At 52.6% G+C, this 15,593-nt stretch overlaps 1 protein-coding gene across 1 annotated transcript; it reads right to left on the reverse strand.

Annotated features, from left to right (window-relative positions):
- Positions 1-688: 688 nt before the first annotated feature.
- On the reverse strand, positions 689-10,194 carry LOC123349741. Its single transcript, XM_044987907.1, has 3 exons — positions 9,877-10,194; positions 2,412-2,489; positions 689-1,151 (listed from the first exon to the last, which is right to left on the reverse strand). Exons 1-3 carry the CDS (start codon positions 10,157-10,159, stop codon positions 829-831), a joined length of 684 nt encoding a protein of 227 aa, XP_044843842.1. The 5' UTR covers positions 10,160-10,194; the 3' UTR covers positions 689-828.
- Between the last annotated feature and the right edge of the window lie 5,399 nt (positions 10,195-15,593).

A 15,593-nucleotide genomic window follows, 5' to 3' on the forward strand; every position in this document is an offset into this window, starting at 1 on the left:
AGGGCAAACATCCAGTGACCCAACCCCTATTGTCCAGTCCCGGGTCCTGGCAGTCAGCGGTTTAGGGGCACCCAGAGCATGGGGTTGTGTCCCTGACCATCCTGGCTAATAGCCATTGATGGACCTGTCCTACAGGAACTTACCTAGTTCTCTTTTGAACCCCACTATAGTTTTGACTTTCACAACATCCTCTGGCAAGGAGTTCCACAGGTTGACTGTGTGTTGGGTGAAGAAGAACGTTCTTTTATTTGTTTTTAACCTGCTTCCTGTTAATTTCATTTGGTGACACTTCCTTATCTACTTTCTCCAAACCAGTCATGATTTTATAGACCTCCATCGTATCCCCCCTTAGCCGTCTCTTTTCCAAGCTGAAAAGTCCCAGTCTTATTAATCTCTCCTCACACGGAAGCCATTCCATACCCCTAATCTTTTTTTTCCCCTTTCTGTACCTTTCCCAGTTACAATATATCTTTTTTGAGCTGGGGTGACCATATCTGCGCCCAGTATTCAAGCTGTGGGGGTACCATGGATTTATATAGAGGTAACATATAGATGCAAGCACTGGAATGGGTTCCCTAGGGAGGTGGTGGAATCTCCTTCCTTAGAGGTTTTTAAGGCCTGGCTTGACAGAGCCCTGGCTGGGATGATTTAGTTGGGGATTGGTCCTGCTTTGAGCAGGGGGGTGGACTTGAGGTCTCTTCCAATCCTGATATTCTATGATTCTATGAACATGATATTTTCTGTCCCTTTCTTAATGAGACCCAACGTTCTGTTTGCTTTTTTGACTGCCGCTGCACATTGAGTGGATGTTGACAGATGGGGAGGGGTTCATCCCTCCCCACTCTCCAGTCCCCCAGCGTTTAGCGTTTCAGCACTGCCGAGAAGTTTCCCATTCATCATGGCCGACCGATCCCCACCGCTGGCGTCCTCCGGCTGCGTCAGCTCTGCCAGCTCCTGCATCTCCTGCATGGGGCCTGAGTCGCTAGCCTGCTGGAATGGGGCGGCTCTGGCAGGGAAGTCACGACGGCTGCAGAACAAGTGCATGTAGCGAGCAATATTCTTTATCTGCCATATCAGCAGCGCCACCACCATCATTGCCCCCACCACCGGCACCACCACCTCCGCAATACGGTTGGACCAAGATCCGGGCTCTGCAACCGACAACAGGAATTGCGGCATTAGCGGGAGAATTGGTCAAACCCAGCCTCTCCACCGCGCTCAGCGTTTCACCCCGGTGCCCGCAAAAGGGATTTTCTGATTCAAGACACTCCACAGTCCCCAGCTAATCATGGGTTTGCTGATTTCCCTGGGGCTCCGAGGTGCTACCGTAACATACCTAATCGATAATGTACAGCACCTAGCGCTGTGAGGTGCTGGGCCATGACTGGGGCTGTTCAGCACCATACACTTTAGATTAAGGTTCACTTGATAGCTGGTTTATAAGGCGTTCAAACATGGTGAATATACGGTCTCAGCTTGCTAAAGACACGGGTAACGAGTGTGCTTGTCTACATAGGGCCTCTCAGGAAATATAATCTGACTTTTAAAGTGAATTAGTTAAACAGCATTAAACCCCTGTGTGGACGCTCTCCTTCAAGATTAAAGCAGCCTGAATTCAATTTAGCTTAATTCACTTCCAAAGTGAATCAAATTCAGGCCACTTCAATTCTAAATAAGAGTGTCCACACAGGGGGATCAATGTAGTTTAGCAAATCCACTTTAAATTCAGGGCGAGTCTATACTACAAAATTAACTCGACCTAAGTTACGTCGACGTACAGCCAGGGCAGTAATTAAATCGCTTTTGCATGTCCACACTGCGCTCCTTGTGTCAGCGGCGCGCGTCCTCACCCTGCCAGCGTGGGGCACGGTGGGACAGCATCTGAAAGGCAGCAACAGGCGATGTCATTAGCGCCCTGGCATCGATCTGACTGCATCCACCCAAGCTCTAGGCCTCGCGCGGAGCTGGAGTTATTCTGTCGGTTCAGCGGGTGAGTTCCATGGCTGGGAGCTGCCTTTCAATGTAGACACTGACAGAGTGAGGGTGACGTAAGCTGCCTTATGTCCGCCTAACGCTGTAGCGCAGACCAGAGCCTGCACTTTGACATGATTCAGATTAATTTTCCTGAGCGGCCCTGTGTAGACAAACCCTGCAGCCACCATTCAACCCTTCCTAAATGACTTCTACGTGGACTCTCAATACAAAGTGTCACCCAAGAAATCAAGTCACAGATGGGCACGGACGTGGGGCTGGGAGCCAAGCGGTCAGTGCCCGGAGGCTCTGCCCCACGCACTCTGCTCCATCGGCCAGTTAGGAGCTGGGCAGGACAATCTGCCGGAGAGCCGGGCAGCAGCCAGAATTAGCTGGCGATCCCAGCAGTTCGGCAGCCCATTCCCAGCCCAGTTACTCACCCGCAGCTGCCGTCCCAACGCTGACCAGAGCCACCTGGGAAGCCGGAACTGAGGTTGGCACTGAGGTTGGCGCGGGCTCTGGAATGAGACAATGCAGAGGCGGTTGCAGCGAGCGGATGCAGAGTCCCAGCAGGTCAGAGCGGAGGGGTCCCATCCCCTCCAACCCCTTAAAATCTGCCCCCCAAATGCCACTGCGCAGAGTCAGCGCAGGGTCGGGCCCAGAGGGACCTCGAGGGAGCATCTGACCCAGCCCCCGGCGCTGAGCCCGGACCAGTTACCTTAGATCAGCCCTGGCAGGGGGTTTGTCCAACCTGTCCTTAAAAACCTCCAATAACGGGGATTCGCCAACCTCCCTTGGAAGTTGTTCCAGAGCTTCACCAGCTCTAGAGCGAAAAACCTTTTCCTCCTGCAGAACCGAAACCTCCCTTCCTGCAGATTATCATAGAACCATAGAATATCAGGGTTGGAAGGGACCTCAGAAGGTTCTAATCCAACCCCCTGCTCAAAGCAGGACCAAACCCAACTAAATCATCCCAGCCAGGGCTTTGTCAAGCCTGACCTTAAAAACCTCTAGGGAAGGAGATTCCACCACCTCCCTAGGTAACCCATTCCAGTGCTTCACCACCCTCCTAGTGAAAAAGTGTTTCCTAATATCCAACCTAAACCTCCCCCACTGCAACTTGGGACCATTTCTCCTTGTTCTGTCATCTGCTACCACTGAGAACAGTCTAGATCCATCCTCTCTGGAACCCCCCCTGCAGGTGGTTGAAAGCAGCTATCAAATCCCCCCTCACTCTTCTCTTCTGCAGACTAAATAACCCCAGTTCCCTCAGCCTCTCCTCATAAGTCATGTGCCCCAGCCCCCTAGTCGTTTTTGTTGTCCTCCGCTGGACTCTCTCCAATTTGTCCACAACCTTTCTGTAATGGGGGTCCCAAAACTGGACACAATACTCTAGATGTGGCCTCACCAGTGCCAAATAGAGGGGAACAATCTGCTGCCAATGCTCCTACTAATGCAGCCCAATATGCTATTGACCTTCTTGGCAACAAGGGCACACTGCTGACTCATATCCAGCTTCTCGTCCACTGTAACCCCCAGGTCCTTTTTTGCAGAACTGCTGCTTAGCCAGTCGGTCCCCAGCCTGTAGCGGTGCCTGGGATTCTTCCATTCTAAGTGCAGGACTCTGCACTTGTCCTTGTTGAACCTCATCAGGTTTCTTTTGGCTCAATCCTCTAATTTGTCTAGGTCCCTCTGTATCCTATCCCTACCCTCCAGCGTATCTACCACTCCTCCCAGTTTAGTGTCATCTGCCAACTTGCTGAAGGTGCATCCATCCCATCCTCCAGATCATTAATGAAGATGTTGAACAAAACTGGCCCCAGGGCCCCGCAACATATGCAGCTGCGTAGGGCACCTGAAAATTTGGCGCACCACTGAGTCTTAGTGTCCACCTGTCTGGCTTTCCTATCCCTGTTCCGACCCTTCCTGCAGGCTCCCACAGCTGGCTGCTGCAGCCTGGTGAGTCTTCCTCGGGAGGAGAACGAGTAGTTAAAAGTTAAAAAGCCTCCAGCCTGCCGGACCTATTAGTACAACACTGAACCTGTTAAAGAGCCATTTAACAGGCATTTGCCAACCCCCAGGTATCTACTGTCAGTTTCTGAACAAACACAGTTGTGCATGGCTGTAATATTTACTCAGAACAGAAACTACAGGGCCTTAGTTTAAAATCTGCTTTAAAAATATGTCATTAGTGAGTTGGTGAAGATTATAAAATCACCTCTCTAAAAAATCCTTGCATAGATTTTTAGATGCACAATCAGCTTTAGCCTTAAATGCTTGGATCTTCAGATATATGGTTTTTTTAAATAAATCCTTCAAAAGACCCCCCTTATCTAAAATACACATTTAAAAACCTGCTTCCAAAGTCTTCCTGTCCTTTCTGTTCATCCCTTTCTCCCTTCATCCCCCCTGTTGAAGAGAGCCCTTAAAAGGACAACACCCTTTTCCTTCCAGATAGCTGGACAAAGAGTTTCCCTTTCTTTACTTTGGATTATCTGATGAACTAGTTTTAAGAGAACCCTCCAGCAAAATCAGTACCTAGTAAGAGATAAAATCCTTTGTTATGCCTAAAATCTTTGGAAACATATTTTTTAAAGTTGGTGAAATTTCATAAATGTGTGTACTGTTATGGAGATCACACACGGTAAATTCGTGTTCCCTTTTTCTAAAAGCCAGGAACGTTGTTATGAACACACTAAACCACTGGGAGTGTTTAATTTAAAATAAAGGCTTTGTTCCAGTGAGTTAAATATGTAGTAATCTGGAAGGATGACTTTACGAAGGCTTAAGGGTACATTTAAAATATCAAATCAGCGTAGAAATACTGACGGAGAAAATGTAAAACAGAGAAGAGCTGCATCATGTGTTCCATAATATTTAATGTTGTATTCAGCAAGACAGCTGACTCACCCTTACTACAAAGTCTTTGCAAATAAATGTCCAGGGCCGCCCGGGGGGGAGGGGAGGCAAGTGGGACAATTTGCCCCAGGCCCCGGGCCCCGCAGGGGCCCCCACGAGAATATAGTCATTCTATAGTATTGCAACTTTTTTTTATGGATTCCCCAAAATTGCTTTGCCCCTGGCCCCCTGAATCCTCTGGGTGGCCCTGTAAATTTCTGACAAACTTCAGGGCGTATCAAAAGACCGGTGAGTGACATTTTGTATTGCCAAGTTTAGTGCTTTTAATTAGGTACTTTCTTCATGTCCATTCTGCGTGAGCGAGAGGGCCCGGGGGTCTCTGTGGGGACCTGTGACTCTCCGCCACCGTGAGGGGGGCCGGGCGTCTCGTTATCCTTTGCTGTCTCGTCTCTCCCCCGCTCCCGCCAGGCTGCGAGCTCAGGCTGCCATCAGGCATTGAGGCACCAGTTAATAATACTGCGTCAGGCCCCATAAATCCTAAGGACGGCCCTGCCAGGACCGACCCCTTGGGTCACCGCTTGGTATCGGCTGCCAACTAGACCTGGAGCCGTTGATCACTACCCGTTGAGCCCGACGATCTCGCCAGCTTTCTATCCACCTTACCGTCCATTCCTCCAGCCCAGACTTCTTTAACTTGCCGGCAAGGATACTGTGGGAGACTGTATCAAAAGCTTTGCTAACGTCAAGGTATATATCACATCCACCGCTTAAGCCCGTTACTGCTTGTCCTAGCTTCAGAGGGACTGAGAACAATTGATCCCCGTCCTCTTTATAACAGCCCTGAACATCTCGCAGCCTCTTCTCAGGTCGGCTTTTCTCAAGGCTAAACACGCCCAGTGTGTTTAACCTTCCCCGCTAGGCCAGGGTTTCTAAACCTGTCAGCATTTTTGTTGCTCTTCTCTGGACTCTCTCCAATTTGTCCACAACTTTCCTAAAGCGTCACACCCAGAACTGGCCTCAGTCCTCCAGCTCAGACCTGACCAGTTCCCAGGAGAGCAGGACAATGACCTCCCCTGTCTTACAGACAATGCGCCCGTTAATACAGCCCAGAGTCATATCAGCCCTTTTAGCAACTGCATCACACCGGGGGCTGCTATTCAATTTGTGACCTGCCCTAACCCCCAGCTCCTTTCCAGCCGTGCACCCCCCCGGCCGGTTATTCCCCAGTTTGGAGCTGGGCGTTGGATTTTCCCTTCCTAAGTAACGCACTTTGCACTTGTCTCTACTCAGGGCCAGTGCAACCATTTAGGCGACCTAGGCGGTAGCCTAGGGCACTGGGATTTTGGGGGTGACATTTTCTTCGGCAGCGACCGCGGCGGCCGGATCTTTGGCCGCCCCGGTCGCCACCAACATTTAGGCAGAGGGAGCTGGGGCAGGGGAGTGCGGGGAGGGCCGCCTGCAGCAAGTAACGGGGGGGGTGGCACACAGGGGAACTCCCCGCCCCAGCTCACCCCTGCCCTGCCTCCTCCCTGAGCACGCCGTGGCTGCTTCACTTCTCCCGCCTCCCAGGCTTGCAGCGCCTGAGCTGATTGGTGCCGCAAGCCTGGGAGGCGGGAGAAGTGAAGCAGTCACGGTGTGCTCCGGGAGGAGGCGGAGCAGGGGTGAGCTGCTTCACTTCTCCCACCTTCCAGGCCTGCGGCACCAATCAGCTCAGGGTGCTCGTGCGCAGAGCAGGGGTGAGCTGGGGCGGGGGTGGAGGTGCCTCAGGGTGAAGGGTGGGAGGTGGGGAACTGCTGCGGGGGGCGCCTCAGAGCGGAGGAGGGGAGCTGCTGTGGGGGGGCGCCTCAGAGCGGGAGCTCGGGGATGGTGGAGGGCGCAAGGTGGAAAGTTCGCCTAGGGCGCGAAACATCCTTGCACCCTCGACTACGTTTCATCTGCCTGAACTAGCCCAGTTCTCCAGTTTGTCCAGGTAGCTTGAATTCTCCCCCATCTTCCTCTGTCCCGCAGCTGGAACTCCCCACGCAGCCCCGGCCGGGACCCCGCGGTGACCTTATCTGATTAAAATATGACCATGTGGATCATTGTTGCACCCACTGTTATATATTTGCAACAAATCTTGCACAAAGGTTGCCAAGCGAGGTGTCTATGGAAAGGTGATGATTGGCTGAATACGATTATGCTATCTGTATGCAGGCATCATTTTTGTATTTTACATTATGAGCACTGGCTCTCTCCCTGGATTTCAAAGGTTTGCTCCTGGGGTAACGCCCACAAGGTAGTTAGCCAGCACATCTGTGAGGTGGCGATTCAAATTGTGTGGCCCATCGAAAGAACATTTAACTCATAATGGAAGACGCCCACCTAGCCTGGAGGGACTTTCCTGTGAACGTGCTGTCTGAGGTATAGCTAATGGCTTCTGCTGTGACCAAGCGGAATCATGCATGGACATGTGACTTGCCCATGTGACTCCAAACTCCATCTTGTCACCTGTGAGTTTCCACTACCTGTGCTGAGGGCTTTGTTTGAAACAACAGGTTTCCCGCCACATTGTAGAAGCTAAAAGGCCCTGGAAACATCTAATGGGAGTATTCTAACCAAGGGCCTAACTGGATACAGATTAACACGGCTACCTCCTGATACATTGATTTAATGAAATTGCTTTTAAAGAACCGCTCATCTCTAAGGCGAGTGGTTTTGATGGTGATACAAGAACTGGAATGCCCAAGGAAACTGCTGTTCTGACTTCCTGTTAGCCAGTGGAGTGAAACAGAAGTTTGCTTCTGTTGCTGGTTTGGTGTATCTCATGGGAGAAGAACCTCCAGTTTTGGGGTGTATCTGCCCAAAAGGATTAAAATTCAAAACAATCTGGACAAACTGGAGAAACGGTCTGAAGTCAATAGGATGAGATTCAATAAGAACAAATGCAAAGTGCTCCACTTAGGAAGGAGAAATCAGTTGCACACATGGGAAATGACGGCCTAGGAAGGAGTAGGGAGGAAAGGGATCTGGGGGTCATAGTGGATCACAAGGTAAATATGAGTCAACAGTGTAATGCTGTTGTAAAAAAAGCAAACATCCTTCTGGGATGTATTGGCAGGAGGGTTGTAAGCAAGACGCGAGAAGTAATTCTTCCGCTCTACTCCACGCTGATTAGGCCTCAGCTGGAGCGTTGTGTCCAGTTCTGGGCGCCACATTTCAGGAAAGATGTGGACAAATTGGAGACAGTCCAGAGAAGAGCAACAAAAATGATGAAAGGTCTAGAAAACAGGAGCTGTGAGGGAAGACTGAAAAAATTGGGTTTGTTTAGTCTGGAGAAGAGATGACTGAGAGGGGACGTGATAACAGTTTTCAAGTACATAAAACGTTACTAGGAGCAGGGAGAAAAAAAAATTTCTTAACCTCTGAGGACAGAACAAGAAGCAATGGGCTTAAATTGCAGCAAGGGCGGTTTAGGTTGGACATTAGGAAAAACTTCCTGGAAGGGGGGTTAAGCACTGGAATAAATCGCCCAGGGAGGTTGTGGAATCTCCATCACTGGGGATTTTTAAGAGCAGGTCGGACAAACCCCTGTCAGGGATGGTCTAGATGGTGCTGGGCCTGCCATGAGTGCAGGGGACAGGACTACAGGGCCTCCCAACGTCCCTTCCAGGTCTTTGATTCTATGATTCTATTTCTCAGCAGTTTGTCCTGAATTTGGTATTCTCAGCTGTGCCCCATGGAGACACGGTTACCGCCTCGTGTAAAACAGGGGTTACACGTGAGGGGCGTTTCTCGGGGCAGTGATACAGGCATGGGAGGGCAGGAACCCAAAGGCATCAGCCAAGGGCCACCACTGGTTGCAGACTGGGATCCCGCTGTGCAAAGCAGGCAGCTGACGCTCCATGTTACACCTCAAACGGGTGGAGGAAACTCAGCTCAGGTGGTTCATGTGTTCATGGAGAACAAACATGTCAATCTCTCTCTCAGCCAGAACGGCAGTGCAGCCTGTGAGAGGGAGCATGGGGCTAGGCCTCAGGGGGCCTGGGTTTGATTCCCTGACCCGCCACTGACCTGCTGTGTAACCTTTGGTAAGTCACTTCCGTGCCTCAGTTTCCTCCCTCAGATATTTTGTCTATTTAGATGGTAATTTCTTAGGGGCAGGGACTGATTCATTCTGTGTCTGGGCAGTGTCTGGCCCAATGGGGCCCTGATCTCGGTGACTCTGTGTCTGGGCAGCGCCCGGCCCGACGGGGCCCTGATCTCGGTGACTCTGGGTCTGGGCAGCGCCCGGCCCGACGGGGCCCCGATCTCGGTGACTCTGGGTCTGGGCAGCGCCTGGCCCGACGGGGCCCCGATCTCGGTGACTCTGCGTCTAGGCAGCGCCCGGCCCGACGGGGCCCCGATCTCAGGGACTCTGGGTCTGGGCAGCGCCCGGCCCGACGGGGCCCCGATCTCGGTGACTGTCTGGGACCTGCGAGGAACTTGTAACCGAGAGAACAAACCTGGTTGAGGGGTTTGAAAGTCTGACCCCTACCAGAACCTGAGGTGGGAGCTGGGTCTGATCTCTATTTAGCTCTCAGCAGGCATGTTGGGCAGTTTCTTATTTTCCATGTTTTCTCTGTGCTGCTAGGACTAAATGTGCTTTGCTTTGCGACGGCTGGTTGGTACCTGGTGTACATTGTCGCAGCCCCAGAGAAAAGCGAAGCACGGGGGCTTAGGGTGACCAGACAGCAAGTGTGCAAAATCGGGACAGGGAATGGGGGGTAATAGGCATCTATATAAGACAAAGGCAAAGCCCTGAATATCGGGACTGTCCCTATAAAATCACGACATCCGGTCACCCTACGGCTGCTGGACCACGCTCAGATGTGTTGGGAAACTCACAGCGACGTTCAGAGGCCGTGCAAACCCAAACCCAGACCCCCAGGCTGGTGGGAGACAGACGCAGGCCTCCACCTTAGAGAGGAGGCGGCTGGGAAGCTGGAAACCTGACATCCGTGTCCTCCAGGAGGCCCAGGGGAAATCCACAGTGCGGTTACCCCTGAAACTGTGACCCACGGCACTTACCTGTTACAATCAGACGGATGAAAACCAGACACTTGCTTTTCTTCATCTCAGATTCAATCTTATAAACCCCTGCAATGGCTTTGCCGGCGTTCACCACGGTGAACCATCTGTTGGACACAGAGATGTGCCCAGCGAAGGAGCTGTGCAGCGGGTTTGATTTCCCTGGACGGATGACAGCTATCGGCGCCCATGTCCCAGCCAAGGCATCATACCAGGACAGCTGGGCAAAGTGCTCTGAGAGGTTAAGGGGCTGTTGTGCCTCGCCGCTCTCGGGCACAGACATAGAGATTTCCTGTTGACATTGGCTGAGTCCTGGGAGGAGAAATCAACATTTTGGACCGGTTTTGGTGAAGCCTGGAAGTCGTCAGACCCAGATCCGGCAGGGGAGGGAGGGATGCGTTACGCGGGGGGGGGGGCGCTTCAGATATAAGGCGCTGACCCTGCAAATGCTCAAGCAAGCCTTACGCTGCGGGCGTAGCATCACCCTCAGCTCGCTGCTCGAGGAAGCGTTTACACAGCAGCAAGAGCCCTGCCGCGCCGAATCGCAAAGTGGGTCTACACAGCAGCCAGACAGCCACAGGTGCCCCGTGCCAGCCGACGCCGGCTTGCGGGGCTCGGGCTGCACGGCTGTAAAATTGCTGGGTAGATTTGCGCTCCCAGGTTCCTAGCAGGAAAGCCACGAAATGTCGTTCCTACGCAGGCTCCAACCTGAGCCCCAACAGTTACATGGCTGTCTTTAGCGCGCACGCACACACACACACCGCAAGCCCGAGTCAGCTGAGCCAGCCTCGGTGCTGCCGGGGGGAAGAGGGGCTCGGCAGTGTGGACACCCCCGAGTGTTTGCGGAATCAGAGCCAAAATCACTAACCCGCACCAAGATCTGTGCAGTGCCCGGCACAACAAGGGACTGGGTCTCTACACACACATCCCTCGATGCGCTGTGTTCCACATACCCCTCTTCCCTCTCCAAATGGCCTCCCAGCGCATCCCCCTCTCCGGTTTCTCTTCTGGCCTCTCCCTTTCGGAGCCTTTCGGGGACCCCAGCCCGGCACAGAGCTCCTCGGGTGGCACTTACGGGGGTCAGGTACTGCTTGCCCAGCGCGCCGGAGTAAGACGACAACTTTAAAGGTGATGCTCGCAAAGGCAAAGGGATGGGTGGCAGAGCTGTACCATATCATGGTGCACGGTCTGAGTCTGGCGTCCACATGGTCATCCGGGAACCCCCCAAGCAGGCCCGGCCCTTGATCCTGCCTCTTCCCGCGCAAAGCGTATCAATCCGCACGCTGGCCACCCTGCAAAACTCCGGCGGGGCCCCCTCTATGGAAAAAAAAAAGCCTTCCAAAAAATCCAGACGGCCGTATCCCACCACGAGTGGGATGGCGAGAAATCGATCCGTTACACGTGTCAGCATTTGTACGTCCTATGGCCAGGAACGCCCTCAATCATGGTTACAAGAGGGCAATCTTCGGCACCGTGTTATTTCGAAGAAATAGTATTTATCCGCCATTCCTCCAGTGCTCTGCTTCAGTCACTGTGCGCCTCTCTGCCTCATGCAGGCGCCGGGCCAGCAAAGCACGTTAGTGGGCGCTTTGTTTCAAGCACCTCAAATGTCCCCTGAAAGCAGGGAGCGCATGAAACGCAAGAGGGCTCATTTCTCTGTGATTCTGCAGGGGCGCTTGTGGGAGACTGTGAATACGGCCGCTGCATATTTTTAGACCCGCCTTGCGAGAGTTATGAGCACCTCGGCGTGTCTGACAGCGACTGTCCGAGAGATCCGTTGTTTTCTCCCAGGTTCCTAGCAGGAAAGCCACGAAATGTCGTTCCTACGCAGGCTGTGTATCGTTCTTCTGGGGCTCGGTGTCTTAAACCCGCCTGTGCCATTTGAGTGGTTTGTTCCTATTTCAGCCCAAATAAGGGTGACACCCCCCCCTTTGTCCTCCAGTGTCAAACAGCAAGCGTGGGCGTCTTACCTCCTGCAAAGTGAGTTTCCTCCACATCTTTCCTTCCTCAGGGCTGCCGGCGATTCCCCCCTCTGCGAGAGGCCAACTGATAGAGCAAAAACTGAGCAAGCAGGAAAAGCAGAGCGGAAGTGGCCACATCCTTGTGTCGATGTCAGAGCAAGAGCGAGGAGGCGCTGCCCCACACCACCAGGTTTCACTTCTCAATTTTACGGAAGCGACAGCTGCAGGGACACACAGACAGACAGACACAGGACACAAAGATAGACACAAGAATGCACAGACAGACACAGGAACACATAGAGTATGGCTACACTGGCGAGTTGCAGCGCTGGAAAGCCTCCACCAGCGCTGCAATTAGTAAGTGGCCACACCTGCAGGGCACTTCCAGCGCTGCAACTCCCTGGCTGCAGCGCTGGCCGTACACCTCACTCAGCATGGGGAATAAGGATTCCAGCGCTGGTGCTGCAGCGCTGGTCATCAAGTGTGGCCACACACCAGCGCTGTGATTGGCCTCCAGGGTATAAGGTGTATCCCAGAATGCTTTTATAAATTACTCTCTTTGTTTTGTTATGCAGCCTCTCTTTGTTTTGTTGTGAACGAGCTCCGATCCAAAAATCCCCTCTGTTTCACTCCCTCCCTGCTTGCCTCTCATTTGATTGTTTACAGCCAGGTACAGATGATCACAGCAAACAGGAGCTCTGTTTGTTTTTTAGATAAGCAACGGAGCTCCGGATCGGAGCTCGTTCATAACAAAACAAAGAGAGGCTGCATAAAAAAACAAACAGAGCTCCTGTTTGCTGTGATCATCTGTACCTGGCTGTAAACAATCAAATGGGAGGCAAGCAGGGAGGGAGTGAAACAGCGGGGAGTCGTGTTGGCTGCAGGCTGTTTGCAATTAAGAGTTAAGACTAAGGGGTCAGAAACATGTTCTGATTTTTCAATGCAGGAAGCTAAACACACAGTGTTGGCTCCAAAAATCCCCTCTCTCTTTCCCCCCGCTCCCTGTCACACTAGACCCCACTCCACCCCCCTCTTTTGAAAAGCACGTTGCGGCCACTTGAACGCTGGGATAGCTGCCCATAATGCATCACTCCCAACAGCGCTGCTAATGCTGCAAATGTGGCCACACACCAGCGCTGGTAGCTGTGAGTGTGGCCACACACCAGCGCTGGCCCTGCACAGCTGGATGACCAGCGCTGCAAACTACCAGCGCTGCAAACCGTAAGTGTAGCCATACCCATAGACAGACAGACACAGGGACACAGAGAGTCAAACACAGATGCACAGACAGGACACACAGACAGACATAGGCAGGCAGACAGACACAGGGGTGCACACACAAACACACACAAACAGCGTTTGTCACCTGTGCAAAAAAAAAAAAAGAAAAAAAGCCCTGCCCCGAGGATTCGCGTCTCAGGAGGTTCCTCTGCCAAAATCGCCAGGTTGGCTTAGAAATCAGGAGCTGAATGGGAAACGCCAGGGGCTCTGTCTTTGCCTTCGGGACTTTGAGCCGTGTGGCCTGTTCCCTGCCCCGAGGGCCAGGAGCTTCGATATTTTGTTTTCGATGGAACTTCCTTGAACCCGGGCGCCGTGGTCAAGAGGCGAGGAGCGGGGCAGACCTGGGGTGTGAGGCCATGAACGGGAGCTCGGGAGGGAGGCAGCGCGGCCCAGGGGCAGTGGGGGGGACAGGGGGAGCCTAGGGATTCAGCAGGGGCCAGGGGTGAGGGGGGATGAGGGATCAGGGCAGCAGCAGGGACCAGGGGCAATGTGGGGATGGGGGAGCCGGGGGGGCAGCAGAGTGGGGGATGGGGGGGGATGTGAAACGTAACAAGCAGCACACAGCTGTCGCCAAGCCGTGTCTGTGTCTCTCGCATGTGTGCACACATCCCCACCGGGCGGGGCAGCCAAAAACCAGAGTTATCGGCTCATTCCCCAGCCACGCGGCATCTGCAGCCACGGCCCGGCCTTGGGGGGAGAGCTGTTATTCCTAGAAAGCAGCTGGGGGGTGGGAACTGGAGCCGTCTCCTCTCTCCTCCCATTGGACTGATTCAGGCGAGTTGGAGCCAAAATGATCAGACAAAAGGGGATGATGGGCAGGGAATTGGCCCAGGCTAGCACTGCGGGCAGTGGCACCAGGCGGCTCCGCTCCATGCCAGACAGTGCAAGTTCTTCGACTGAGTGTGGGAGCCGTGAGCTCACTGCAGGCGGGTGGCGCTGGGTGCCCTAGTCTCGCTGTTTGTGACCACCCCTGTTCCAGGCCTGGGGCCAATAATAAAATAGCTTATGCTAGCAAACCAGCTGGAGGCCATGGCTCCCAGTGCTCCAGCAATGGGAAATTAATGTGCCAGGCCTCACATTGCTCCCACTTGGCTTGGGGGCGAACCCTCCCCCCCTAATTCCCCTTTGCTCAGCCCCAGGGAAAAGGCAGCCGAGCCCCACCCGACCCAGCCCCTTGCTAGCTAGTATGTGCCAGCACCTTACAGCACTCAGCTGCTCCAACAGGGACACACAGAGAGCAGGGGGCTGCAGGATTTACACACACACGGCAGGGCCCAGCCCCTCCAGCAGGGGGTGGCAGGGTCTCACTCACACACACACACACACACACACCGCTCCAGCAGGGGACACCAAGGACACACACACATACTGCAGCTCATATTCTTCACAGTGATATGATGATAGGATTATGGCATAATTATGATGCATTTTGTACAAGACCGGTCATGCAAGGTGTCACTGGAAAGGTTATGGTTTACTGAATATGATTATCCTATTTGTGTGCATGTATCATGTTTGTATCTGGAGTTAGGAATATTGACTATGTGTCTGTATTTCAAATGGGCTTACTCTGGGTCACACCCACAAGCAGCCTTTCAGGTACAACAATGAAGCCAGACAGTGCTGATGGGCCATCAGCAAAGACAATGGACCCTGGAAGAACTTAACCTTCCAGACCGTCGGTAAGTTATGGCTGCTATGACTCATGCAAGGTCATGTGACCAGGCCACATGTCTCTGGACTCCATCTTGGAATGTCAGTGTTCTTCCACAGACAGGTCTGGGAACCAAGTTTTCAAACAAAGGCTTCCCGCCTTATGCCAAAGCCGTATAAGGCAGGGAGTGACATCATCTGGGGGTCTTCACCAATGACTCCCCACACAAGTGGACTCCTGAAAACACCCCTGAACCGGGGGACCCCAGTGCTAAAGGGATTTCTAGCCTGCGTGTGAAAACCCTGGGGATGCCAAGCTGCAAAGCCAGCGTAGCTTGTGCCTTAAGAATCTGCAGCCTGCTTGTGCCATCCGTCAGGGTGAGAGATTGTGCATTCAAATCTTATCCTTCTAGTACAGGGGTAGGCAACCTATGGCACGGGTGCCGAACGCGGCGCAGCAGCTGATTTTCAGTGGCACTCACACTGCCTGGGTCCTGGCCACCGGTCCGGGGGGCTCTGCATTTTAATTTAATTTTAAATGAAGCTTCTTAAACATTTTAAAACCCTTATTTACTTTACATACAACAATAGTTTATTTTAGACTTATAGAAAGAGACCTTCTAAAAACGTTAAAATGTATTACTGGCACACGAAACCTTAAATTAGAGTGAATAAATGACGATTCGGCACAGCACTTCTGCAAGGTTGCTGACTCCTGTTCTAGTAGGTTAAGCTTAGTTTGTGTTTTTGTTTATTTGCTAGGTAATCCGCCTTGATGTTTGCTAGCACTTAAAATCTATCTTTTGTAGTTAATACATTTAT

The sequence above is a fragment of the Mauremys mutica genome, chromosome 15, assembly GCF_020497125.1.
Source record: "Mauremys mutica isolate MM-2020 ecotype Southern chromosome 15, ASM2049712v1, whole genome shotgun sequence".
NCBI classification, from domain to species: domain Eukaryota; kingdom Metazoa; phylum Chordata; order Testudines; family Geoemydidae; genus Mauremys; species Mauremys mutica.

Coding starts and splice junctions, on each gene's coding strand:
- LOC123349741 (XM_044987907.1), bottom strand. CDS start 10,159: ATGTCTGTGCCCGAGAGCGGCGAGGCACAACAGCCCCTTAACCTCTCA. Junction 2,490..9,876: donor CATCCGTCTGATTGTAACAG/GTAAGTGCCGTG, acceptor GTCTCATTCCAG/AGCCCGCGCCAACCTCAGTG. Junction 1,152..2,411: donor CGTTGGGACGGCAGCTGCGG/GTGAGTAACTGG, acceptor TGTCGGTTGCAG/AGCCCGGATCTTGGTCCAAC.